This window comes from Sciurus vulgaris, assembly GCF_902686455.1.
Source record: "Sciurus vulgaris genome assembly, chromosome: 9".
NCBI classification, from domain to species: Eukaryota; Metazoa; Chordata; class Mammalia; order Rodentia; family Sciuridae; genus Sciurus; species Sciurus vulgaris.
The window spans coordinates 134,849,201-134,871,916 of record NC_136469.1 but is presented as its reverse complement, the minus strand read 5'-3'; the positions used below and the strand labels follow the sequence as shown (position 1 = coordinate 134,871,916).

The following is a 22,716-nucleotide window of genomic DNA, read 5'->3' as shown; positions in this document are numbered from 1 at the left end:
AGAACCAACCCTTTTCCCTACCTGTTCTCTGAAGGTCACCTACAGAGCCGTTCTTCCCTTCTCTCTTCGATCCTTGAGTCACAAGGCCCTGCCCCCCCAGCATTGGACTGGGCCACCTTCCTCACCTGCACCTCCCCCCAGGTCAAGTACACACCACGCAGGTGTTCATTGCACACTGTTCAAATTGGAAGCTGCTTTCTAACAAGCTGTCTTCTAAAACAGAGCACAGTGTCACTGATCCTGGGGATTTTCTTCCTTCACAAAAAAAGTTAGTATTTCTTTGGGGGAGATTTTAATTTTTTAATAACCTACGGCTTGAAAGATTTTCGTCAAATGCTACTTTTGAAATTTCTATTGTCATTCAAACAGGATCTGTGAGGTTGTTCTATGTTCTCTATAACCAAGGATACTGAAATTACAGATTAAATAATGGCTGTTTGAAGATCTATTTGCAACTCAGTCAAGAGATTTCTCATACTTGTTATTTTTAATAATAAACACATCAATAAAAAAATTACCTCATTATAATCAGTTGAGAGATCAAAGTTCTTCCGTATGATTTTTCTGATGGATTCTGGGGGGGGAAAGCCACAAAATAGCAAGATTATTTTTTCAGTAAAAATATAAAATGGATATTTAGAAAAAATGGGTTTAGTTATAGTTACAAATTATTATTCCTATATATAGTAGTCTTATGATTTTATTCTTATTTCTTAATGTCAGTAAATAATTGAATTAATGATCCCCTGGCTGCAACCAAAGAAGTACAGATATTTTTGATTCACTGTTTTTTCGGTGGCAGAATTAGAGTGGCAGAATTAGATTTCACAATTTCTCACAATATACCTTAATTAAAACCAAAGGCAGGTCATTAATAATCACTAATAAAATGTTATGTTCAAATTACTAGTTATTATTTTGCAATAACAGAATTTTTCTTTTGATAACTCCACATTTGCATAACACTTTTTAAAGGAGTCTAGAAGTTAACCCTAATCCAAGAGTTCTTAGCGTGGGAAACCCGTTTCCACCTCTGAGCAGTGAATGAAATCCCTGAAATGTTATGCAAAATCAAATTTTGCCCATGCATTTCATTTTTCTACATTTTCAAATTCTTGTAGGGCTGGGTCAGAAAGGAATGATATGAGACAACTGAGGCCCAGTTGTGAGGAATGTGCCAAGGAAGCACACAGGGATTGGTGAGGAAGCCGGGGACCCAGTCTTCCGTCTCCTGTTCAGCCTCCTGCTCACCATGCTGATCGCAGTCGCACCCCAGGAATGAGCTTGTGCAAGATTCTGACTGCATCCATCACACCTGATGTGGGCCAGGAAGGGGCAAAAGAGCCCCACCAGGAGTAATTTTTTAAAACAAGGACAATCAGCTTTATGTGCTGGAAAGCAAATCACACCACCTCCCAGGAGGGCCTTCTGGAAAACTTCCATCCTGTAGGCAGAAAACACCTGAGCAGATGTTTAAAGACTGGGCTGCAGAAAAAGGAATTTTCCAAACTGACAGGGCCTGGGGAACCCAAGCAGTCCTTCCACAGCCCCCGCAGGCCCACCAACAGGCTGCCTCCCCTTCACCAGGCAGTCTTGCTTTGGTTTGTCTTATAGATTAGACTTCTATCAGAATTTCACAGGATGAAAGTGATACTGGTCTTGGAAATCAGGATTGGGTTCTCGTCCCCCACCCACTCCTGGCCCCCACTGTGTTGAAGATTAAACACCAGAGAAACACTAAGACAGGTATAGAAAACAAACTTTATTTAAGAGACAGAACAGAGGTAGCAGACTTCTTCAGAAGTCGGAGCCCAGAGACACCCCTGGGAGGGGGGGTGTTTTGCTTTTTTACAGAGCCCCACTCTCTCTTTTTTCTTGCAGTTGATGGCCCTTTCTCTCTGGTGTCCACCAGCCCCTCCAGGTTGTGTGGAGTAAGCAGGCCACTGGGAACCTCAGGAGGGTGTCCTGAGGGCAGGAGTCAAACCTGCAGAAACCAGTTCTGGAACTGGGGCCTTTCTATCTGTCTGCCCCTCCCTCAGACACCAGGCCTGAGGACTGCAGTTGCAGAAAGTCTCCCTTAGGTTATATGAGGAGAGATCCTTCTGAGTGGACTTGGACGAGGCTCTCTCAATAGCACATATAGCAGGAGACTAATAGACAGTGGAGGCAAATGTCAAAGAACTCAGATCATGGGCCATGGCAGTCACAAAGAAGTGGATTCCCCCAAGTTCCAGCAGATTCTACCAGCAGTGTGCTTGAGGATCCCCAGCCTCTCCCCAGCCCTTCTGGGATCCTAATGGTCCTGGGGATTCAAGAAATGGTCCTAGCTACAGCTATATCACTACCCCCTGGCAGCTGACCCCTGTCCTTTGGCTGCCAAGAGACCTAGTCCCTCTGCCAAGACCTATCCCTGCAGTGAGGGCAAAACCCATCTAAGCTTTTGGAGCAGAGATATTCTCACTTCCTGTGAAATAGTGCAGCACTATCCTATAGAAATACAATGCAGTCACTTAAGTGATTCTATTATTTATTTATAGTTTTATATATATGTATATCTATCTATTATATATAGATAGATGAATTATAGCTATATGTATTTATGGGATATAAAATAACAGTGATTTTTAAATATCGACGATCAGGGCTAAATAAAGTCAGCCAACCCAGCCATCACCTCAAACCTTTGATGTCCAACGAATGAATGGATAAAGAAAACACGGTCCATATACACAATGAAGTTCTACTCAGCCATACAGAATGAAATTACAGCATTTGCTGCCAAATGGATGGAACTGGAGAACATGACACCAAATGAAATAAACCAGACTCAAAGTCAAGCGTTGAATTTTTCTCTCGTATGCAGAAAAATAAGAAAAATATGAGATGTTCATGGTATCTCCCCTTGCCCTCGCCCCCGTTTTTTCCCCTAGAGCAAAATAAGAGGGAAAAGGAGAGAAGAAATCCCACGGAAATAGAAGGGAGACCAGTGGAGCAGAGGAAAGGGACTGAGGTGGAGGGAAGAGGGACAGGAAAAGGGAAGAACTGTGAAATGAATTTGACCAAATGATGTTATGTCCATATAGGAATATACCACCATGAATTCCGCCTTTATGTATATCTACAAAGCCCCAGTTAAAAAACAATAAACAAATACACGAAGACCAGGAGAGTAGAGAAAGGGGAACTGCCGGGGGCTGGAGGGAAGGGAAAGAAGTACTGGGGATTGAAATGGAACAAGTTGTATCCCATGCATGAACCAAAATGAACCCCACTGTTAGGTATGACCATCATGCTCTAATAAAACATTCAAAATCCTTAAGAAAAAAGCTGGTATGTCACGTGTCATTTCAGAAGAAGTTATTCCTAAGAAATTCATGCTTTTCTTTTGTTGGAGCTAGGTATGCCAGAAGGCCATGATCACTCCATGAATCTATTGCTTCTTATTCACATTGTATAAAGGTTTTCTTTAATAGTATAATTAGAGATTTTGCAAATTCGAAACTTACTTTTAACAACAGGTTCGTGAAGATGTGGCAAATAACTAATATAAAGAAAATTTAAGAAAAAAAATTGACTTATTCCATGATGGGCACCTTTGAGATCTGTTCTTCCAGTGAATTAAAGCGTATTATCAACTCCTAGCTATATTCACTGCACTGTGCAACACATTTAAAAAAATAACACGCAAAACTCAATTCCTCTCGTCCGAGGCATTGTGCCCTTTGATCGTCATCTCCTTCTCCTGCCCACCCCTCAAACTCTGTGGCGGCCATTCTACTCTCTGCCTGTTTGAATTCATGCTTTGATGTAACACACAGTGAGAATATGCGGATCTTGTCCTTCTGTTTGGCTTATTTCACCTAGCATGATAGTCTCCAGTCCTATGTACCTTGTCACAAATGGCAAGAATTGCTTTCCTCAGGTTGAATGGTGCTTCAGTGTATCCGTCCCACTTTTTATTTTTTTTTATCCACTCACCCCTTGATGGACACAAAGTGATCCTTAACTTGGCTACAGTGAATGATGCTGCAGTAACCCAGGTGTGTGGGGACCTCTTAGACATACTAATTTAAAATCTTCGTAGATATCCGGAAGTGGGATTCCTGGATCATATAAAATTCTGTTTTTAGTTTTTTGAGGAGCCTCCATAAAGTTTTCCATAATGGCTGCGCTGACATTCCCACCAACGACCTATAGGAGTTCCCCTCTTCTCCACAGTCTTACCAACAGGTGTTATCTTTAGTCTTTTTGGTAATATTCATTCTGACAAGGGAAATCTGTTAGGTACTATGTCATTGTGGTTTTAATTTGCATCTCGATACTGATTAGTAAGGCTAAGCATTTTTTTCATATGTTACCTGGTGATCAAGGTACCCATCAACACCATGGTGACACACAAGGACAAGCCACAATCACAGGAGCAAGAAAAACCTCACTTTAACCCAGTGCTTACTAAGGATGACATCATGACCAACACCAGCCCTGACGGTTTTTAAGTGAACAGTTTTGTACTGACATTTCCCATCCCGTTTGCCCATTTTTCAGTCTGACAAGCACAGAGCCCAGCATGGGTTATAAGTCAGGTGAGCCATGACAACAGCAGCCTCCATTTGTTCCAAGTGTGCTCTGCACACAAACCTGACCTGGTCTTCAGGGCCATTTAACATTATTCAAGCGTCTGTGAAGTGCAGCCTGTCTGTCAAGTGCCCACGATGAGCCACACAACGTGGTACCCAACAGGGTAGACGGTAAGTCCTAGACCCCTCCTTGAGAAAATAGTCTTCTCTTGCCCTCCAGGAGACTTCCATGTGGAGATGACAGAGACACTATCCTTCCTGGGTTCCAGGGGCACCTGCCACCACAGGGTCACTGAGTGCTATACCAGGACAGGGCGCCGTCTGGCCACCTCTGCCACAAAGTGGTTCATTTCCCACCGTACCAATTCTGTGCTCTTTTCAACAATGGAATATTTTCTTAACAAATAATGGTGGGTGGAAGACATTTCAGCTAGCAGATAAGGAAGTTATTTTCATGGTAAAAGACTGTTCTCAGAGTATGGTCTTGTGGAATCATGTGCAAGACTCCAGAAGAGGGACTCTGCAGAACGGCCACAGCTGAAAACCTCTCCTTACTCACCTTCTAGATCATATGCCTTCTCACCTGGGGGTTGCTTTCAGTTTTACATGATGATATAAATTAAGAAATCTATCAGTGAGGGACTAATTCTGATCCCTTGGATTATATGTGCATCAAATCAGAAGGGAGCTGGGTTTGGTTCTTGACTCTGTCTAGAGGAGTCATGTGGTCTCGAGTCACAGAAATAAGAAAAGTGCCCCATGCAGGACCTATATATGATGGATACACCTCCTTCATCCCAGCCAAAACGCATCTTTGACTAAGAGATTTCTGTTCCCTCACTGACTTCTTTCAATACGTATGCAGTACCAACTCAAGCGGGCCTAGTGGAACTCTGCTCTTGAAATGTTCCCTTGGAAAGCGAATAGAGAACTTTAAAACCCCTGTTATTTGCAGTTGGTTTATCAGCTGTGTGCTGAGCTTAAGAGCTCTTGGAAGGATTCTGCTGATGCCATCTGTAAGTTGGCCCTGTTGGGCTCTTGTGTTTGCTTGGAAATGTGATTAATTAAGAGTATAAAGTGTTATGTGTCTCTCAGTGGAGAGACCACAGAGGCCCTCTTTTGCCCTCAGTGGCACTGTCTTAAACACCATTTGGGGGTCCCCCACGTGGCTCTGTGCTAAGAAGGACTTAGTGTGCTACTCTGTGTTAATTCACCACTAATCAAAGTGAAAGAGTGGTTTACCTTTTTACTCCTAATAGTTTATAAACAGAATAATGATATTCATGTTCAATTTAGAGACTTGCAAACACTAGTTGCATAAATTATGATCTTACTAAAATTAAATTAAAATACAACAATAATTGCTTCTTTCTGGACATGAAAGATTTTCTACAGACCCTTAAAAATATACTTGACAAATTGCCCCTGTCTAGACCAAATTCCTTATGGGGCAAAACGGCAGGCAGGCTAACCAACTAGAATACTTGACAAGTCCAGATGAAACATAAATCTAGAAAGCTCAAAAGGGTTGTCCTCCTGGTATGCTGGCATTACACAGGAAAGGAAGACAAGAGGTACTCTGCCCTAAGAAAAGTGTTCAACACAGTGCATGTGCTATGACACATCAATATGTAAGTGTCTTCACCTCACTAGGGTACCCGGCGGCTTTCAGCACCCTCTCCTCCTCTAGTCCCTCAGTGAGTGGCATGGCATGTGAGTGCTCAGCAGGATCCATGGGTTGCTTCCTCTTCTTGGCCCGCTGCTTAGCTCTACTGGCCAGCTCCTTGCAGTCAGGAGTAACCATGCAGGTGTACATACATGTCTAGGCCTGGCCTCCAAACCACAAGAACACTCATGCTTGCCTACTTCCCCATCAGTCAGTCAAACATGGAGGATCCCATAGAGAATTCTAAAGTCCAGGGACTTGGCAGAGCCTTTAGGCAAAGCAAGTGGAATCGCCAGTCCAATGCCCTACCCTCTCCTCTCTAGACCAGACTAAGCCATGAAAGGGAAAAACAAATTTTTTTTAAACTGAAACCTGGGCTTATTTGTTACAGCAAATGGTGTTACTTACCCTAACTAAAACAAGCTGTGTTCAATTAAGTGCCCATTATTTCCTGGGACATGCCTCCTGCTATGGTTTGAATATGGTTTGACCCTTCACATCTCATGCTGAGATTTTTTTTGTTTTTGTTTTTTTTTTTCGCAGTGCTGGGGATCAAATCCAGGGCCTTGTGCTTGCAAGGCAAGCACTCTACTGACTGAGCTATCTCCCCAGCCCTCATGTTGAGATTTAATTCCCATTAAGAGGGAACTTTAAGGAGTGATTAGAGATCTACCTTTATGAATGTTATTCCATTTGTGCAACTGATGGCTTAATGGGATACCCTGAGATTGGGTCTGCAATAAAAGCCTGTTTGGTTAGGCCTCACACACTCTCCCTGTCTCTTGCCATGTCAGGTCCTGCACCACCTCCATCCTCAGCCAGCAAGAAGGCCAGCATCTGACCTTGGACCAGAGCTGAGCCAAAATAAACTTCTTTACCCTATAACTTATCCAGTCTGTGGTATGGTGTCATTAGCAATAGAAAAAGCACTAAGATACCTCCTCTACCTTATAGACTATCCTGCCAACTCTGATCAAGCAAAGAATAAGAAAAAATTTCATTTTCCTTAAGAGAATATACAGATTGACACATGCAGATGGAGACTTGGCAAAGTCAATAGATTGGAACTAATTGTGTACTAAAGTTTCAAAAGTCGGCTTCATTCAAGATCCAAATTCCTGTGTTCATATGGGAGAATGCAAGAAAAGCCATTTAAAGCCACAAAAATCACTTTCAAATAAAGAGCAGCGTAGTTTAAATAAAGTGCTCTTCCTGCCTGCTTTTCACCGGCATGTGTGCAAGCTTTGACAGTCACTCTCAGTCTGACGTGTGTCCATGAGCCTTCTAAAGTCTTACAGTCCACTGGCTTTTCCTAATCAACAAACACATGTTCATGGCCAGTTTAAACCTCTGATTCAAACATGCCTCTACCACCAAAATATTCACGGAAAATGCTCTTAGGTAACAGAATTATCCTGGAAAACGTGCACCAGATGGTTAAGGCAAGATAGGGTTAAGATTTTGATACCATCTCCAAGAGTATGTGCGCAAATGGCCCATAATATGGTCGGGAGCACCAGTTGCTCTCTCTGAAGGAGAATGCAGATTGAAATCAGGGTGCAGAGGCTGCTGACAGAAAAGGAAGCATTTATGGGTCTGTGTGGCCCGGAGCACCTTCCCCAGAGCCCCCTGGAGGAAGAGGTGATTCACTGCTGCTCCGTCTGGTCTTCCTTCATTGGCTGGGCTTGCTAGGTTTTGTTTTGATGCTTCAAAATTTCCTGATTCAGAATTCTAAAATGAAATTTTGTCCTTTCTCCACAGGCGGACATCCATTATTTTAAAAAAATTCAGAACTGTTTTGTTAATTGGGTAGCTTGACTCAGCTAACTTTTTATCAAGAAAAAAAAAATGTTTAATAAACCAATGGATTGAATGAAAATGGTTAAATCTACACTGAATCAGCATAGTAGATATAAGAGTTCTGAGAGCTGATAGGTTGAAATGAAAGAGAAAGAGAAGGCCATCATGCCCTAGACATCTCGTGTTGACTAAGGCATACAAGTACACCTTCACCACTCTTCGTGTGATGCCAGGCCAAGCCCCGTTTTGAGTCTGAGTTCTCCGGCTGGAATGGAGGTGAGTTAAGGTAGTACTGGTGGTGAAAGAAAGATAAGCACCGAGGTAGACTTGTGGGCAGGGCTGTAGCTCGGTGGTAGAGCCCAGCCCTACCTGGGTGTGTGAGGCCCCTGGTTCAATCCCCAGCAGTACTGAAAACACACATAAAGGAAGACTTACGCCAGCTACCCCAACTCCGAACCACAGGCTCAACGTGAGAATGCCCCATTGGACATGAGGTATCCCTCCAAAGCTCCTGTATTATTTCAGGGGGTGACATGATTAGATTGAGAACTGTAACCCAATCAGTGCATTGATCCATTTGATGAATTGATAATTTGAATGGACTGCTGGGTGGTAGGCAGGTGAGGAGGTGAGTCACTGTCCACGTGCCCTTTGGGATTATATCCTGTCCTCTTGGATCCTCCATCTCTCTCTGCTTCCCGGTTACCATGAGTTTTTCTCCACCATGACCCTCCACCATGATGTTTTGTCTCCCCTTGGGCCCAGAGCAATGAAGCCAGCCAACCATGAACCCCAAATAAACTTTTCCTCCTCTAAGTTGTTCTTGTCATACATTTTGGCCCCAGCAATGAAAACTTGACTAACACAGTTCATAGGTCACAATGTTGGCACACAGTACAGGTCCTTCAGAGAAAGCACCAGCTAATCAGACTCTGTTTCAGGAGTCACGGGGCCTTGCTCATTTGATTCTCTAGTGTTTGCAAGGGGAGAGGACTAAGCTTTTCCCAAACTACACACTCCTTCCAATCTCATCCCTAAACACTGGGAAGGCTGTCCGCACCTGTCAGTGATCTCCAGAAAGATTGAAGCAATTAAAGATACAGACAGAGGTGCATGGATACAGACAGAGGTATAAAAAGACAGACATCTATTGTAAGGCATGGTGGGAGCTGGCAAACCTAAGATCTACAGGGTACGCTGGCAGGCTGGAAACGCAGGCAGATGTTGATGCTACAGTCTTGAAGCAGAATTTCTTCTTTCTCAGGAAACCTGTTTCTGTTCTTAAAGCTTTTCAATTGGCTGGCTGGAGCCCGCCCACATTATCAAAGGCAATGTCCTTCATGTGAAGTCAATTAATTGCAGGTTGGGGTTGGAGCTCAAGGGTAGGAGAAAGTGCTCGGCACGCAGAGGGCTCTGGCTTCGATCCCCAGCTGCTAAATAAAGAGGCAATTAATTGTAGATTTTAACCACATCTATAAAATGCCTAGTATTTGATTAAGTTGTTGGGTATTACAGCTTGCCCAAGATGGCACAGAAAACTGGCTGTCCCTCTACCCAAGGAGGCTCTTGATCCTGAGAAGGATGGTTCTCCGAGGAGGAAGCATAACACAGCAGAAGATCTCTAAGCAGCTCTGTTTCTGGAGGGAGATAAACCTCATCAGAGACGCCGCCTAAGAATTCTTGAGAGCTCAAGCTCCCCTACCAAGCTCAGGCAGCAACTGAGGCCCCATCCGTGCAAGGGAAGGTGACCACACAGGGTCTCTGAAGACGACTGACCTTGAGGGATGACCCTTAAACACCTCCAAAGATTGATTTGTGTTTTGTGTGCACTGTATTAAAAGTCCAGCAAATAAATCCCTTCTGAAAAGATTTCCATTGAAAATAACAAAACTAAAGTTTGTCACTTGAACGTTTAAGTGCTGTGTTTTGGAAAGGAGTACTTACCAGTCCCACCTGTCAGCAGCCCTGCCTCCATCATCTAGAGGAATGGACACACCTGCCCACTCTGGCTTACCTCTCCCTGTGGCTGGTGCAGCTGTGCTGAGCCTGTCTCCATCTAGCACTGATTGGCCCAGGTTTAACAACCACTTCCTGCTGCCACCCTGCTGTATCTTCAGTTGCAGGGAAATGAATGTTTTTGGTGAAACCATTCAAATCCGCACACCACCCTGATGCAACCCTTTGGGTTTTTTTTAAATTTATTTATGTTTATTCTTGGGTTTTGTTTTTAGTAAAGAGACTGATGTTTCAGACACTTAGAAGCCACAGCAGGTTTATCAGACTTATGAAAATGCGCTCCCTACCTCCAAGTACAGGTATCGAGTTAGAACTTCTTTCCCTTCAGCAAAAACACGATGCTTGCTGGGTAGGATGGTGCATACCCATAGTCTCAGCACTTAGGAGGAAAAGGCAGGAGATCACTTGAGCCCAGGAGTTTGAAGCCAGCCTGGACTACGTAGGGAGACTCCACTTCAAATAAGAACATTAATAATATTAATAATGACACAAAGAGCCTTGGCATATTTTTTCCTTTAGAACAGCAATTGGCAAGTGGACTGGGCTCCTTCAACGGACTGGGCTTTCACTAGAATTAGTGACAGCACTCACACACTGTCTCTGAATGAAGAACTAGGAGAAATGACCGCAGAAGACGTTACCCTCGGGGCTGGGGTTGCGGCTCAGTGGAAAAGCGCTTGCCCAGCATGCGTGAGGTTCTGGGATCGATCCTCAGCGCTGCATAAAAATAAATAAAATAAAGGGATTGTGTCCATCTACAACTAAAAAATTCCTTAAAAAAAGAAGTTATTCTTATGAAAACAGCTGGGATCACTCGGGCTTTTTTAGGTTTCTGCCAGCCATGTGCCCCCACCAATCTGGGGGCTGTGATTTACTTGACCTGGGTCAGTGAGTGTGGCACAGCCCAGCTTGTGACTGGGCAGGTCCGCTGGTCATCATTTCCAAGTCCTTTGGGGAAAGGGGCCAGTTTGCAGAAGCCTGGGGGGGTGCTTCCGAAGGCTCCTGGAGCTGGGAACCCTTGGCAAAGTGTCCTTTCAGAGGAGAGCTGGGCTGTGTGGCCTCCTGGACGCGGGCTGCAAGGCCCCCCACAGAGGGATGGTCGGGGGCCCGGTGTTGAAGCCCTGGTGGGTCCAGGGAAAGGGGGCAAGGACCGCTGCCAGAATATTTGTGGATTCCCATGTGTATTTCCTTCCCTAAAACATGCCTGGAAAGTGTAATTCTGTTATGGTCTTTGTGTCTGCTCTTCATCAGGAAAAGTCTGCCTGGAGGACCTTTGAAATCAATGTGGTTTGAATTACAGGTTTTGATCCATACTGAATGTCACATGACCCCAACCACAGGGCTGGGCGAACACGAATCAACTAAACCTCATTCTGTTCTATGTGACACAGGGTCAGCTCCAGGGACGGAGAGTGGGACTAGGGACAGGAGTGTTTTTGTTGCCCCCTTGTATATACTTTGAGTTCACTTGAATTTTTAAAACTTTTTTAGATTTTTTTAAAAATAAAACAATTTTATTGGCATACTCTTCACTCTCCCTCCCAACTCCCAGAAAAGAGAAACATAGAAAGACTAAGTTATTAACAGAGTAAAGTTAAAAATTCTGGTTCCTGTAGGCACGAATCAGATTTTACCAAATCTTGTGTAGGATCCATGACCTGGAGCGATTTTCCAGCACATCGGCATACATCGAAAGCCTACCAACCACTGGTCACCATCACGTTGAATAGGAAGGCTCTCCTCTCCTTTAATTAGCCCATGTGTGGATGGAGAGATAAACAGATGATCATTTAACTGTACGTGAATCCTGCTGCAATTCTCCAAGTTGGAACAACCTGTCCTGCTTGTTCAAGGGTCCCAACCCTGGGTTTAGTTTCCTCCTCCAATTCTAACTTTCTCAGCAAGCATCAGAGGAAAGGAGAGAAAGAGAAGGAAAGAGAAGGGAGGACCCGCTGTGCACACATTACCCTCTGGGCTAAGGGCTGGCGGCGGGGTGGAAGGGCAGGAAGAGCTTGCCATCTGGAATCACCCGAACTGGCTTCCAGTTCTGCCTCCAGCGCTCCCACGCTCTGGGGCAGGTTGGAATACCGGTCAAAGTACAGAAACTCGCTGGGTCTCAGCTTCCTCACCTCTACAATCTTGTGAGCTTATTGGAAAGATTATAAATGACGGGTGGTGGCATCTCCCAGATTCCTCCCAGCAACCCTGCAGAGGAAGGTTGAAGGAGCTGTGCTCCGTCTCTCAGCAGGAGCTCCCACTCCGACAGTCTAATGCTGACGCCTCTGCCTTTCCTACCACATCCCCTGTGCGGATTCTGACTCCAGTTCTGCCGTGACCCGGGCCATTTACTTGAATCCTCTGAGCTTCAATTTCATGCACGAAAAAGGGGAAATATCTACCTTGCAGATGACCCCAAGCAGCATAAAAAAACACATGTGAAATCCTGACACAAAACCCTGGGAACTGTACCTGACACAAAGTAAATGCTCCCAAGATGGTGGTGGAGGCCACCGAAGCAGCTGCAGCAGGTTATGCACAGGCAGGTCTCAGGGCAGAACTAGTGGCCAAACATCTGTTCATAGCAGGCAGGAGGCTAAGACTGGGAGGTAACGGAGCTGGGATTCAGTTCTGGTTCTCCATTTCCTGGCTTCATTATACTGGGCAAGTCACTTACCCTCTCAGGGCCTACATCCCCTCACATAAATAAGGAAACGATCCAACAACATTCCCAAAATGCTTAGTAGACACAAATATGCCCCAAATCCTCGAATGGGCGCCAAGGCTAAAGAACTGGAAGGATGCAGTTCTCCCTCGGTGATCTGCCGGTGCACAGCTGCCGGGGAGGCGCAGGGGGACATGCCGAAGCAGTTCTTGGGGAGACGTGGGCATAGGGGGCTCACACCGCCAGCTCCACTGGAGAGCTAGGGAGGGAAGGGAAAGACTGACGGCAGCAGAGGACACTTGAGCTGTGTTTTGAAAGGAGCAGAGATGTCTGAAACATTAAGCGAAGGGAAGGAACTCCAGAAGGGAGCAGAGGGTTCAAGGTTACAGAGGCAAGAGATGACATAAGGTTCCAGGGACTGCAAATAATGGGCACCGCTTCAGTACGAATCCAAAAAGGAGATGAGGGAAGACAGGCCATCAGCATCCTGGGTAACGGTGGAGGATGCCAGCTCTGCTGCACAGTGGCCGTGTGGCCCTGGCCAATAGCTTAACCACAGGGGGCTTAGTTTCCTCTCTGTAAATGTCAAGCTGTGATTATCGGCAATATCCTGCTGGGTACCAGGGACCATTAACTAACACTTAGCTGTGAGCTTCCTCAGGCTTTAACTATCCATCATTCTGTGAAGCAAAGGATGCACCTACTGTGTGCCAGGCCCGGCCACACACAGGATGAGCTGGTTTCATGTTGTAAGATGCTGAGTGGGATGTTTAAGGTCACCGCAGGATGTGCACAAGGAGTTCCGGCTCCAGGGAAGGCTCCTCCACTTTGTGACCAATAGCAGAGATATGGTGGCTGCCAGGTCAGTGGCCCAGGACATGAAATGATTTCCTTCCCAGACAGGCAAGCAGGGCCAGGTTTCTGACCCTCCAGCGTAGTGATCCAGCACCTAAACCAGCTCCTCTCAGTATTCCTGGTAGCAGCACCGAGAGCAGCATTAGGTGCGCAGAATGAGACCGGGATTAGTGGAGCCCTGTGGTCTCCAACACCACTTCCCACAACTCAGTATAAACTCGGTGCCTTCTTATTGGCTTCGAATCCCTCCTACAGGAGGTTCCTTAATATGGCACACACACACCCCAAAGAAAAGGGAGTGAAATACCCAAGAGACCTTCTTTTAATTTCAACATAAACAATCCAACTTCTGCAGGATCTCTCTCTGGGTCTGTTCACTGGCTGCGGGATGGAAACCCTGAGGCCGGTGGAGATGAGAAGAAATGCTTTATGATCCGTGAGCCCCCACGGAGAATGCCTGGGCTAGAGAGCCTCCCCGACACCCAGAGGGCCTCTACTCCCTGCTGCCTCCACATCTCCACACCTCCAGCCTCATTTGCTGCACTCCCAAGGAATCCAGAGCTCTGAGCGATGCTTGGACCACTCACAAAACTACACCAAGTCCTTGGGAAACACTGAAATATGCAGGTTTTCCCCATTCCTGACCAGAATACTCCTGACACAGCAGAAAGCCCACCAATGAACGGAAAAGAAAATACCATCGTTTTACAACAATAGTGATTGTGTTATTAGTTTTCCATCACTATAACTAAATGTCTGAATAATCAAGAGAAAAGGTTTATTTTGGCTCACAGTTTTGGAGGTTCTAGTTGGGGGCTGATAGGCCCCCTCGCTTTGTGCCTATTAAGGCAGCAGGTCATGGCAGGAGTATGTAGCAGAGGAAGGGACCAAGGCCCCGCAATCCCCTTCAAGGGCACTTCCCCAGTGACCTAAAGGCTCCCGCTGGGCCCCACCTCTGAAAGTCCCTACCACCTCCCATTGGCAGCACCCTGGGGACCAAGCTGGGGGTATTCTGGGGGAAATTCACCATCTAAAACACAGCAGTGAAGACTGATCAGAGACTGCAGGGCCCTAAAGCCCTAGGGACTGTTGAGGCAAAGGAGAGGCTCAGGAAAAATCTGGAAGACACCACCTCAACCAAATAATCAAGCTTAACCTGAGCAGCGATGGGACACGCGGACACAGTGCGCCTCCGTGAGCCTGGCGTGGGGGGCCCCTGACAAAGTGTGAGACTTGAGTAAAAGCCATAGAAGACACTGGGGAATCTGAGAAACGTACACGGGAACGGTGCCGCAGATCAGAGGTCTGAACGGCGCTGCGGGGTCCCGAGGGTCGGGTCTGCGTGTGGTTAGTGCATGGACGTCGGAGGGCCGCCTGCGTGTCCGCTGCTGGGCAGTCCTGACTCTAAAGCCGACGATCTGGCAAAGGACAGACAGGTACTCGCCCCACCATTCTGGCCTCGGTTTTCAGGGTTTGGAGTCATTCAAAATAGACACTTGGAAGGAACGATGTTCCTGGACCTCTTTCCATCTTTCTCTGCAGCCCCTTTCCTCTCCCAAACTCTGCTCTTAACACCTAGTTAGCCAGTTAGTCAGTTTTCCTGGTTTATCAGACTCGAAGCTTTTCGACTCAGTCTTGGGGAGTCACAGTGTTTTAAAGTTTCTTCCTTCCTTCCTGGGATGCTGATTCAAGGGAAGGAAGGAAAGCGATAAATAGGTAATTAAGAAAATATGGGTTATTAAACTTAATAGTAAAAAATTAGAATTCTTCTTAATTGTGGCAGGTTTGCGATGACATGGAGGAAAAAATACCCGTCATCTTTAGAAAAGGGTGCTCTAGTGGACCTGAACGTGACGTCATGCTTGGGTTTACTTCAAATGCATCCAGTTCAGACCTTCGTCATATCTGACCCACTTTTTTTTTTGTGGGATGGGGGTACCAGGAATTGAACTCAGGGACGCTCAACCACTGATAAACATTCTCAGCCCTATAGTGTGTTTTATTTAGAGACGGGTCTCACTGAGCTGCTTAGTGCATCACTGTTGCTGAGGCTGGCTTTGAACTCACAATCCTTCTGCCTCAGCCTCCCAAGCTGCTGGGATTACAGGTATGTGCCACTGTGCCTGGCCCTAACCCACTTTTAATGAAGTCACCTACTGATGATTGCTCTGGCATCTCATCTCTGTTCCACCTCCTCCTGGTCCTACAGTTCCATCAACCTGCACCCTCTTTTTCATGGCCCCCACTGTCTTGAAAGGTATTCATATGTGACTCCACCCTTCCAATTCAGATCCAAGTGCACACAGGCTTTGGAGGACAGTTACCAAGCACACATCTTGTGGTTCTGGCATACTCATTACCAGCCCTCTCTTTTACCCTTTAAATGTCCCAGTTTGTATGATGAATAACATGACGATCACAAAGCAGGTGGTTCTGTGATCAAATTCCAGGTCTGACACTTAATGCTATGCAACCTTGACACATTATTTAACTTCCCTGGGCCTCAGTATTCTCATCTGTAAAATGAAGACAGTGATACCTATCATTAAAAATTAATATCTGCGCTGGGCACGGCGGCTCACGCCTGTAATCCCAGCAGCTTGGGAGGCTGAAGCAGGAGGATCAGAAGTTCAAAGCCAGCCTCAGCAATAGCAAGGCACTAAGCAGCTCAGTGAGGCCCTGTCTCTAAATAAAATACAAAATAGGACTGAGGATGTGACTCAGTGGATGAGTACCTCTGAGTTCAATCCCTGGGACCCAAAAAATAAAAAAATAAATACATAAATAGTAATATATGAAAATCCTTTAACATGATGCCCAGCACACATTAAGAAATTAACAGGGCTGGGGAGATAGCTCAGCTGGTAGAGTGCTTGCCTTGCAAGCACAAGGCCCTGAGTTCGATCCCCAGTACCGCAAAAAAAAAAAAAAAAAGAAAGAAATTAACAGATGGGCATGGTGGAATGGTGTAGGATGCCTATAGTCCCGGCTATCTGGGAGGCTGAGGCAAGAGGATTGTAAATTCAAAGCCAACCTCAGCAACTTAACAAGCCCTGTCTCAGGTAAAAGATAAAAAGGGCTGGGGATGTGGCTTAGTGGTAGAGCATCCCTAGATTCAATCCCCGGCACCACAAAAGAAGAAAGAAATTAATAGACAGTTGCTGTAATTATGTCTACTTCATACAAAAATCCTTCTAATCCAGCCAGATTCCTGGCCCCCAAAACATGCCTAGTTCATGAGCTCTCCGAGGCTTGCTGATGCTGCTCCCTACCCAACAAAACCCTCCCTGTATCCTTCAACATTAAAATCTAAGGTCCTCCGCTGACTTCCCGCATTATTAAATATGTACTGCTCATTACTCCTGTGGGACATGTAGTGACCCACTGGCTCATGTGCTCCCTGGACTATTTTTCTATATAAATGTGCTCTGTCTTCTCCACTATGAGCCTGTGCATTCCTTAAAGAAGGAGATGTTCTCTCTCCCACGTAAAGGCCACAACAGCTGGCCCAGGGCTACACACCTGCGGCAAGCTCTCAGTAAAATGTGCATGCCCTAAGCAAGACACGCAAATGAGATCTAAGAAACTAACGCTGGGCGGGAATTTCCTTGGGGGAAGAATCTGGAAAAAACAAAAATGGGCCCTACTCTTAAGAACTTTCTGTAGGACTTTTACCTCCACTTCTTTACTAAGCCCCAAAGATGGGCAGGGGAGTGGGAAACGAGATCTTCTTACACACTAAAATGCAATCCTAAGTCATCGCTGAACTTTAAAACCCCATGTCCCAAAGGAAGATCCAACATCACGCAAAACCTGGTTTCTCTGCCACTCTAAGTGTTGAGGCAGGCTGGCTTATAAGTGTGGAGCTTGTATTTTTCCAGTCTCATTTATTACAAGAAAATTCATGGAGCCCCTGAATGCAGTCAGTTCTAGACCATCTGCACACACAGGAGGCCCACGGGGAAATGGTTCAGAACCACATGACCTAAAAATCTGTTTTCTTCCAGGACCTATCCTTATGCCTGCGTCCTGCACGGAAATGCAGTGTGGTCTTAGTTTTGTAAGTCAACAATATAAAAAACTACGAAAACCAACAGACCAAAACGTAAACAGAGTTATCTGCGGGTCAGTTCCTATTTATGTGTACCTGATATGAACACGTACTTGTAAAATGGAAGTGAATTAAGGTGTGTCTGTGGTGCTTGCAAGGAATGACATTACGAAAGGAATTCAGCGGCTAGTTTCCTTGGTCAAGAAAGCACATGGCCGTAGCAAGAGCTCCCAGTAGCTTCCGAGGGCCAGGAACTCACCTGGGAAGATCAGGGAGATCCTCACGCCCTGCGTGCAGGGGAACTTCCCTGCTCTCCTTCCTGTCACCTATCTTCTGGCTCTCTGTGGCCACCTGTCTCAGGTGGGTGAGCCTCCCCTCCCTGGACATGTTTCTCTATAAAGGTGCTGGCGGATGACGGCTTCTGACCAGCTGATCTACCCGAATGACAAGTTCCCTAAGACCAAGTGGCCTAATTTATGCCAATTTACAATAAACAAGCGAGACGAGGGATTCCTAACAAAGAGCTAGTCAAGGATCAGTAATAATAATGATAATAATAATAATAATAATAGAGACTCTCCTGCACACCCAGGCCAAGTCATTTCACCTCTCAAAATAGAAATACACAGGTGGGAAAACAATCGACCTCACTAGCAATCAGAACCATGTATTAAAATGATGTGATTTTTTTCACAATTCAATTTTTTAAATGCCCAGCACATTACAGGGAGTGGCATAAACCTTTTTGTCCATAAATTCTTTCAAAAACTTTGAAAATGATCCTATCATTTGACTAAAACTCTAATGAAGGAAAAGAACCCTAAGTTTAAAAAAAAAAAAAGTGTCATGCACATATAGCCCAGTGAAAAATGAGGTAGGCGGGGATGCGCTAGCTTTTAGGTGATTCCGTCTATTTTCTCCATGGAGAATGAGGTCGCTGGCTGGTGGAGGTTTCCAAGAGAGATTCGGGAGGAGGAGAGGAAGAATGAAAGCGGGAGGCGGGAATGAGGGTTTTCTCAGGGCATCCAGGCGTTCCGTGGGCACAGATGCAATTTTTTTCTAGGAGCTGTGAGCTGCCAGGTTACAGGACCCCCCAAAAATGGAGTGACCAGGAACTGTTGAAACCAGCCGGAAGAGGCTCACGGTGGGACAAGGATGGGGGGACTGTGACTGGGGCTGAGGGCACCGCAAGGTGAGGAGGAGAGGGCACCAAGAGCAAGGCCTGGGCAGGACACAGGCGGAGACCTGGAGGATGCCAGGCGAGTGACCACCCGCCACAGGGGAGCAGGACACTCGGACTGCAGGCTCAGCCTGTGCCCGGGGACCAGTGTTAGGGAGGAGCTCGCCGAGTACTGGTAACCGAAAGGCCCACGCGCCGCAGCACAGGGAGCCAAGGCAGGTGGCCAAGATGGGCTTCCTGGAGCAGAAGCCAGTTCCGGGGTGGGGCAGGGCCAGAGAGCACAAGGCTCCCACGGGCAGCGCACCGGGTCCAGCACTGGCTGACTCTTAGGCACGGGTCCAGGCTATGTGAATTCAGCACTGAAGAGGTGAACAAAACCAGTGGAGCCCCATGCGGCCAGATTTCAGCTTCTGCCAAGAGAGATGAGCAAGTATCTAGCAGACGGAACTCGCCCTCGCTCTTGGGGATACGTTCCAAGGTCCCTAGTGCATACCTGGGACTGCTGAACCCTATACACCGTGTTTTTCCTATACATACACACCTACAACAGGGTCTAGTTTATAAATCAGGCAGAGTAGCAGGTTAAAAATCACTAATATAATAGAACAACTATAATACAGAGTCATGAAACCTCTAGCATTGCTACTCTTGTGCTTTGGGGTCATCACTAAGCAAAATAAAGGGTATTTGAACACAAGCACTGTGACACCATGCCAGTCGGAAAACAGATGGCTATGAAGTGACCAACAGAAAGACAGTATGCACAGTGTGGATACACTGGACAAAGGAGTGATCCACACCCCAGGCCGGGGTTGTGTTCATGTTACACAGAACAGCACACAATTTAAAAGTCACGGATGGTCTATTTCTGGAATTTCCCATTTCATATTTTCAGAGCACAGGTTACTGAAGCCACAAAAATAAGAAGGGACTACGTAATTCCAGGATGCATGAGACACATAAAAAATGAAGCGAGGCAAGGAAGTGGGGGTCTAGTAGGAAGATGGTCTGTCAGAGATGAAATTTGAGCAAAGAAAGGAAGGAATGAGAAAGAAGACCCCAGAAAAGGGTGCAGGCAAAGGGAGGAGTCAGGTGCAAGGGGCCTGGGGCAGGCATACCCAGATGGTATGGGGAAGACGGCTGGTACAGGAATGACAGTCTTTTGGAGGTTGCAAGTGTACCCCCTTCCCCATTGTACCCCCTTCCCCATTTTCAATATAGGACAAAAGGTCCTGGCGGTGGTGCAGTGTCTGGGAGCCTTAGCTGGGGAAGGGCTCTACTGCAGAGAGAAGTACCCCATCCCACCAGAGCACTCATTTTCCACGTGAGCGAAGTGGTCTTCAGAAAGGCTGGCCTGCTCAGTCTTGCTGCCAGCCATGCTTGAGAGCTCTCACTTCCACAGTTAGTGGGTCGGCGGCCTGATCGTCAGAGGCAGTTGATTCATTCCTGCTCAGTTTTATCTCCATGAGCAAACGCTGGCGGAATTCCTGGCGGGCAGGCCTGCACATGCAGGGGCGAGCCATTAACACGGACCGAGGCGGTGCATCGAATGCAGCAGGTCAGTCTGGCTCCTCTGAAGGCTGCTGTCCACGTCCCAGCAGGCCGATATTCCCGGTCGGCCAATTCCAAGGGGCTATGAAAACACACCCAACCTCCTGCTCCCCCTGCACAAGCCCGGTAACTCCCAGTGGGGTTGGAAGAGAGCCTTCCGCTTCAGTGAACTAACGCGTCGCATTTAATCAGTGGCTGCATCCAAATGGAACATTTTAAAGTCGTGATTCAGGAACTCGGAGATTCCAGTATGAAGCAGCAAATGCTAAAGAAATGCCAAACAGGAAGGAACCGCCGCATAACCCTTCAGCCCCCAGACTTGACTGAGAAGCGTCTTTCGCACAGAAGCCCCTTGCTCGACCTGCTAACTGTAAACTAACCGCCCCTCCCCGCCAGGGCCAAGCAGACGTCCTTGATCCCGGCTGGGGTAGGTGGGAGCATCTCCTTCCCCTTCCTCTAGTTTTTAAATTACCTGGTCTTTGTAAAATTTTAATTCCATTTGATCTGAGCTTTGGGATTTCTTTGTTTTGTTGATTTTTAAAGATTTTTATATATGTTTTACTTTTTTATTTTATTTATTATTAGGATTTTATATTTTTATTATTATTCTAACAAGGCTTACCAAAGATACATCTAAAATTAAGATAACAAGTAAGAAGAAAGGAGCAAAGAAAAGGGACTAGCCCGGGGACCTCAGATGAAGCCCATGCAAGGGGAGAGACTCGCTGATCGGGTCCTCCCCACGGCTGGGAAAGGAATTGAAGAAGCAGAGGCACACTCAAGAGGCCCAGGCCTCTGCCTAAGCCTGAGCCACTCTTTAGAAACTTCCCGGCCCATTGTCTGGGGGAAAGGTGAAGACTAGAAAGTAGTTCATCCCTCCATCCCTGTGCACTCCCACACAAAGTGGACTCCTCCCTCGGATGCGCCAGGAGGCTCAGGACACCTGGCAGTGAGACTCCAAAATGCAGGAGAGAGAGCCCGAGGGCCTGCCCCCCGCTCCTGCTCAGGAGCTCGGGACAGGCCGGCTGGACTTCTGATCACAGGGTGGAGGACTTCAGCGTTGTTGAATAAAACCACTTCACCAACTCAGGCTGTCCTCGTCACCGCCTTTCAAACAGGGAGATCCTCCGCAGCTGATGTGGGTCAAACCAAGAAAACCGAAGTGATACATGAGTACTTTTAAAAGACAAGAACACCACGTGGTCAAAAAGGAGCGAGCCAGCAATTCAACTGAAACAAAGCAAAGGCAACAGCAGGAGGGTGTCTGGAAACCAAGAACAAACGGATCAAAGGTCATGACTCACTCATGGGTAAAGGCAGACAATATGAAACGTATTGATTTTCTGGAACCTGTCTGATTGACAATGATTTTAAACAAAACAGGTCTTAATTATCATGGTTAAAAACAGGGTGGGAAAACAAGCATTTCTATGCATTAACACAGGGAGCACAAACCACTGAACACAACGGAGAACACTTTGGCTCCATCCATCCCAAGTTCAAGAGGGTACAACATTTGCTATATTTTTTTAATTTTTAATTTTTATTTTTTATTTTTACAGACTGCATCTTGATTCATTGTACACAAATGGGGTGCAAATTTCCATTTCTATGGTTGTACATAATGTAGATTCACACCATTCATATCACATATGTACATAGGGTAATAATGTCTGTCTCAGTTCACTATCTCTCCTTCCCCCGCCAGCTCCTGCCCCATTTCCCTCCACACGATCCAAAGTTCCTCCATTCTTCTCTTGCCTCCATCGCCACCCCCTCATCATGTATCATCATCCACTTATCAGAGAAAACATTCAGCCTTTGGTTTTTTGGGATTGGCTAATTTCATGATATCCTCCAGCTCCATCCATTTATCAGCAAATGCCTAATTTTATTCTTCTTTATAGCTGAGTAATATTCCATTGTATATATATACCACAGTTTCTTTATCCAGCCCTCAACTGAAGGGCATCTAGTTTGGTTCCACAATCTAGCTATTGTGAATTGAGCAGCTATGAACATTAATGTGGCTGCATCACTTGTAATATGCTGATTTTAAGTCCTTTGGGTATAAACTGAGGAGTGGATAGCTGGGACAAAAGGTGGGTCCATTCCAAGTTTTCAGAGGAACCTCACACTGCTTTCCAGAGTGACTGCATTAGTTTGCAACTCCACCAGCAGTGTATGAGTGTGCCTTTCCCCCCACATCCACCCCAACACTTATTATTGCTTGTGTTCTTGATAATAGTCATTCTAATTGGACTTAGATGAAATCTTAGGGTAGTTTTGAATTGCATTTCTCTCATTACTAGAGATGATGATCACTTTTCCCTATATTTGCTAATCACATGTATATCT

The 22,716-nt window shown here is 46.0% G+C and overlaps 1 protein-coding gene across 6 annotated transcripts in view; it reads right to left on the bottom strand.

The window, feature by feature from the left end:
* Window positions 1-22,716, bottom strand: part of PROM1 (prominin 1) — a 113,378-nt gene that overhangs the window by 64,065 nt on the left and 26,597 nt on the right. For all 6 annotated transcript variants that reach the window (XM_079154793.1, XM_079154795.1, XM_079154796.1 and 3 more), the window contains exon 3: window positions 519-574. In XM_079154793.1, coding sequence (XP_079010919.1) covers window positions 519-574 — 56 coding nt within the window. The remainder of the gene's footprint in view (window positions 1-518; window positions 575-22,716) is intronic.